This window comes from Bison bison, unplaced genomic scaffold (assembly GCF_000754665.1).
Source record: "Bison bison bison isolate TAMUID 2011002044 unplaced genomic scaffold, Bison_UMD1.0 scf7180017864254, whole genome shotgun sequence".
In the NCBI taxonomy this organism is placed as follows: domain Eukaryota; kingdom Metazoa; phylum Chordata; class Mammalia; order Artiodactyla; family Bovidae; genus Bison; species Bison bison.
In genome coordinates, this window is record NW_011494826.1 from 2134421 (window position 1) to 2140387 (window position 5967).

General features: G+C 39.1%; 1 protein-coding gene across 3 annotated transcripts in view; it reads right to left on the reverse strand.

Annotated features, from left to right (window-relative positions):
• MNAT1 (MNAT CDK-activating kinase assembly factor 1) overlaps positions 1-5967 on the reverse strand; it is a 213582-nt gene that overhangs the window by 156471 nt on the left and 51144 nt on the right. For all 3 annotated transcript variants that reach the window (XM_010847654.1, XM_010847656.1, XM_010847655.1), the window contains exon 2: positions 1040-1192. In XM_010847654.1, the coding sequence (XP_010845956.1) occupies positions 1040-1192 (153 nt within the window). The remainder of the gene's footprint in view (positions 1-1039; positions 1193-5967) is intronic.

Here is a 5967-nt window from a genome sequence, read left to right on the forward strand (position 1 = left end):
TTGCTTCCTGACCTGCATACAGATTTCTCAAGAGGCAGGTCAGGTGGTCTGGTATTCCCATCTCTTTCAGAATTTTCCACAGTGTATTGTGATTCACACAGTCAAATTGTAGCTAACCCTAATTTTCTCTAATAGCTTTCAATAACAGATGTTACCTCCTCGGGTCTTATCTAACATCACTAACTCACAACAATATTTAGTCCCTAACTTCACAGCATTTTTCCCAATTTATAATCACGTATTTGTTTTGTTTGCCTATTTTAATGCTATCCAAGCTACTATACTGTAAGCATTACAAGAGCAAGGTATGTAGCTATTACACTCATTTCATACGTGTGTGTGTGTGTGCGCACGCACGCACGCTCAGTCACTCAGTCATGTCCGACTCCTTGCAACTCCATGGACTGTAGCCTGCCAGGCTCCTCTGTCCCTGGGACTTTGCAGGCAAGAATACTGGAGTGAGTTTCCTGGGGATCTTCCCAACCCAGGGATGGAATCCAAGTCTCTTATGTCTCCTGTACTGGCAGGCAGATTCTTTACCGCTACACCACCTGGGAAGCCATTTCGTACTTAAGGCCTAATATGCATAACACTGTTTGTACAGAGTAGGTTCTCAATATATATTTACTAAGTACATTAAAGAATAAATAAAGCAAATAAATTGTGAAGCCATGAATTCAGAAGGTTTACTCTTTGGGAGTTCTCTGGTGGCCTAGTAGTTAGGATTCTAGGCTTTCACTGCTGTGGCCCAGGTTCATTCCCTGGTCAAGAACTGAGATTCTGCAAGCCACACAGAGCAGCTAAAAATAAAAAATAACTATTTTTCAATAAAAAAGATTTACTCTTCTCTAACAAAGGTTAAATAATATTATTGAGTTCTCAAAGAACTTAATAAATTTTTTAACACTGAACAAATCCATACATCAATTTATACCTACTCGCCAAACTGTCCACATTTCTACAAGTAAATAATTACATCAATTATAGAAATAACTGTCAAAATCTTTGTGAACTGAATTATTCAAGCATTAACACTTACATCTTTAGCACTTTTTTCCGAATCTCAACTTCCTTGTCAACAGTAGGATCTTCAAAGAGCTGTACCCTGAAGTTGCTCTTTCGAAGTGGAGTGCCACACTCAGGACAGTTTCCAGCTCCTCTCACAAAGAGTAAATCCACACAACTTTCACAGCTGTAAGGAGAGAAATACAACATAACTTTTAAGCTAGTATTCAAATTGGCAATAAGTCTGTATACAGTTTGCCTTTTTCCAGTTTTGGTGTTCATTTGAGGGAGAGGAGGCACAGGAAAATTAATCATTACTACCTAAAATTTTTATTGAAAACCTTTAGGAAAGAAGCATTTTCATTTAGAGCCTACTTCAGACATAGGTGGTCCAAGGTTCACCAGTATAATCTTACAAATGAAAAAAATACACAAATTTTGGAAAATTGATTTAGGATCTAGGAGGATTCAGATAGCAGGATAGGGAGAAGTCAAAGAGCATACAAAAGAGCAGACTAGGATCAAGTCCACTCTCAGACAAGTATCACCCTCAGACCTGGCAGGGACCTGCACTTTAGAGAACTCTGCATACCATAATCACTAAAATGAAGACCTTTCCCCTACTTTCAGCCTGGTAAGGAAGTTCTTTAAAGTTCAGTAAGCAACTGAGTCAGTGGAAGTTACTCAAAAGGGAGAGAAGTGCTGGCTGAAGGAGGCCCCTCAGGGCAGAGGATAAAGAACTGAGACTGACCCCGTTTATGTGCACAAAGGAGAAAAAATCACCACAGCTTCTGCCCTGAAAATTTCAGAAAGAGTGACTACTTATAAAATTTTTAATCAGTTAAAGCTGGCTGCCCTAAATCCACCAAAGTGATTACCCAGGCAAGCCAAATCTCCCAAATACCTGCATCCCTTCTTTCCTCTCTTCTTGGCTAGTACAATTTGGGGAAGAGCTTAGAACTTCTTTAGAAGTCTTCAGTTTGAAAAGAAAGGAGTTGGCAAGGTTAACTCTGTAGGAGATTCCTGGGGGAACTGACAGTGTCAGTTCATATATTGTTTTAGAGGAGTCCAGGCACCACCCCATCATCCCTGCCCAGCCAGAGCAGATCCACCCTACTAATCAGATTAACAAGTGAAAAGCTGACCAGGAGCAAGCAGCAGCTTCAGCCTGTGGGCCTTAAAGATGCAGGCTCCTGGGAACTCAGGACGCAGTGTTGTAACTAAGAAGATGTCGCTTGATTTATAACTTTTAAACATTTAAACATACTGGTATGTAGTCCTCTAGCTGTAATACTGCCCAACACAGTATATAAGGGCCACACCAACCCTAATCATTCCTTTCTTAGCATTATTTGAAGTTATTTATTTATTTATGTGTAACCAGCATTAGACTGGAAGGCAAGAATTTGACCTATCTTGTTCTGTATCACCAAAAATATACATATATAACAGAAAGAAAAAGACAAATTCTAATAAGTAAGGGAAAGGTTGATTTCCTCCAAATACGTAGTTCACTAATGGAAAGAATGATACAGAGAAATAAGAATATTTAAGGTTGGTTATTAGTAAAACACTAACATTGACCTTGGCATGTTTCTATATTAAAATGGGGGCAGGGAGAGAATCATCGAAAAATACAGGCAAAAACTCCCTAAAAGGGAGAACAGAGCTCACAGTCATCATTATTCAAGATCAACAAAACCCCAGAAAATTCACTTGGGATTAGGAAAATTGGGAGTGGTACATTTCTCCTAATCTTTGTGGTTGGAGCAAATTAAATCCAAACAGAGAAGCTGAAACAGCACACTTTAGAGTGCAGGCCCTATACATACCCTAATTTTGTCTTGAACCATTGTTATGAAACCCTTCATCAAAACCTCTGGGGTTGGGACACATGGCTTTTTAAGGTTGGAGTTCATGTGTCTCCCTTTGCCTGGCAAAGTAATAAAGCTACCCTTTTTTACTTCAAAAAAAAAAAGAAAAGAAAATGAGCACACTATATAACTACACTGATAAGGATGTTTATAGGCAAGGAGCTATCTGAAATACTCAAAATCATTGAGCTAGTATACAGAAATCAATATTCCATATAGTATTTCAAGGTCTTGGAGAGTAGACCCATTCAATAATTCAGTTAAAAAGGTAATAAAAACACTTCAGTATTTCTGAAAGTCATATTGTAATCTCGGACATATTATTTGTTACCACAGTTTGTTCTACATCTCCAATTCTAATCTGCATCATAAGGATTCTAATCTAAATGATAAAGACTTCAGTAGCATTAAAAATATTTTAAATAATCTATGACCCATACAACTTTTCCCTTTCTGATTTTAATTGTTAAAAGAACAAATAATTGTTTTTTTTAAGTTCAAATATAGAAGTATGTAGAGAAAAAACTCAAAGTGCTACTTCCTTCTCTTCTACATCTTACTTCCTACACGTTACATACAACTGTCAAGTTCGGCATTTACGTGGCCAGATATTTTTCTACACATTTACAAAATATGTATGTTCAAATTATATACATGAAAACTAATCTTATAAAAAAAGAAGAAAAAAAAAAGAAGAAAACATTCCTAATTGCTAGTTCACTTCATCTGGCAACACAGCAACCAAAAGACAGTTATGTGGGCAATCTTTTGCCTCCAAGAGTGCTAGGAACTTTTTCAAACAAAATCTTGTACTCTGCAGAACATAGGAAAATTTGCTGAAAAAGCCTAAATCCTTGGTTACTACCCATTCCCAAAGATGTTTTTATGGTTTTCTTTTGTTTTTTAAAAACCAGAATGGTGCCGGCCCTCTTTCCTCTCTGAAAAACTTATTTTTAGATTCTTTTTTCTATCAAGAATATTTAACCACTTATATTCCTCTGTCAAGATTTTCAATCAACTTGTTTCTTTACATTTTCAAAAGCAAACAAGTCAATTAAAAATCTTGACAAGGACTAGATACAAAAAACCTATAGCTAACATCGTACTTAACGGTGAGAAACTAGAAATTTTTCAACTAAAATCAAATACAAAGCAAGACTATATCCTCTCATTACTCCTTTTCAACATGACACTAGAAGTCTATGCTGATGTAGTAAGACAAGAAAAGGAAATAATGGACAGACAGATTGCAAAGAAAAACACAGAGCTCTCTTTGCATACAGATGACATGATTGTCTATACAGAAAATCCAAATGAATCAACAACAAAAAAAACCTCTTAGAAATAATAATCATAATTATAGCAAGGTTGCAGAATACAATATACAAAAGACTATCGCTTTCCTACATACCCCAACAAAGAACAAGTGCAATCTGAAATTAAAAACAGTATCATTTATGTTCCAGTTCCACTTCAGTTGCTAAATCATGTCTGACTCTTTGCGACCCTATGAACCCCAGCAGCCAGGCCTCCCTGTCCATTACTAACTCCATGCTACTGCTACTGCTAAGTCACTTCAGTCGTGTCTGACTCTGTGCGACCCCCAGAGATGGCAGCCCACCAGGCTCCCTTGTCCCTGGGATTCTCCAGGCAAGAACACTGGAGTGGGTTGCCATTTCTTTCTCCAATGCATGAAAGTGAAAAGGGAAAGTGAAGTCTCTCAGTCATGTCCAACTCTTTTAACCCCATGGACTGCAGCCTACCAGGCTCCTCCATCCATGGGATTTTCCAGGCAAGAGTACTGGAGTGGGGTGCCATTGCCTTCTCCTACTAACTCCCTAAGTCTACCCAAACCCATGTCCATTGAGTCGGTGATGCCACCCAACCATCTCATCCTCTGTCGTCCCCGTCTCCTCCTGCCCTCAATCTTTCCCAGCATCAGGGTCTTTTCAAAGGAGTCAACTCTTCCCATCAGGTAGCCAAAGTATTGGAGTTTCAGCTTCAACATCAGTCCTTCCAATGAACACCCAGGACTGATCTTCTGTAGGATGGACTGGTTGGATCTCCTCGCAGTCCAAGGAACTCTCAAGAGTCTTCTCCAACACCACAGTTCAAAAGCATCCATTCTTCGGCACTCAGCTTTCTTCACAGTCCAACTCTCACATCCATACATGACCACTGGAAAAACCATAGCCTTGACTAGACGGACCTTTGTTGACCAAGTATTGTCTCTGCTTTTGAATATGCTGTCTAGGTTGGTCATAACTTTCCTTCCAAGGAGTAAGCGTCTTTCAATTTCATGGCTGTAGTCACCATCTGCAGTGATTCTAGAGCACAGAAAAATAAAGTCAGCCACTGTTCCCAGTGTTTGCCCATCTATTTGCCATGAAGTGATGGGACCAGATGCCATGATCTTACTTTTCTGAATATTGAGCTTTAAGCCAACTTTTTCACTCTCCTCTTTCACTTTCATCAAGAGGTGCTTTAGTTCTTCATTTTCTGCCATAAGGGTGGTGTCATCTGCATATCTGAGGTTACTGATAGTTCTGGCAATCTTGATTCCAGCCTGTGCTTCTTCCAGCCCAGCATTTCTCATGATGCACTCTACATATAAGTTAAATAAGCAGGGTGACAATATACAGCCTTGATGTACTCCTTTTCCTATTTGGAACAAGTCTGTTGTTCCATGTCCAGTTCTAACTGTTGCTTCCGGACCTGCATACAGGTTTCTCAAGGGGCAGATCAGATGGTCTGGTATTCCCATCTCTTTCAGAATTTTCCACAGTCTATTGTGATCCACACAGTCAAAGGCTTTGGCATAGTCAAAGCAGAAATAGATGTTTTTCTGGAACTCTCTTGCTTTTTCGATGATCCAGCAGATGTTGGCAATTTGATCTCTGGTTCCTCTGCCTTTTCTAAATCCACCTTGAACATCTGGAAGTTCATGGTTCACATATTACTGAAGCCTGGCTTGGAGAATTTTGAGCGTTACTTTACTAGCGTGTGAGATGAGTGCAACTGTGCGGTAGTTTGAGCATTCTTTGGCATTGCCTTTCTTTGGGATTGGAATGAAAACTGACCTTTTCCA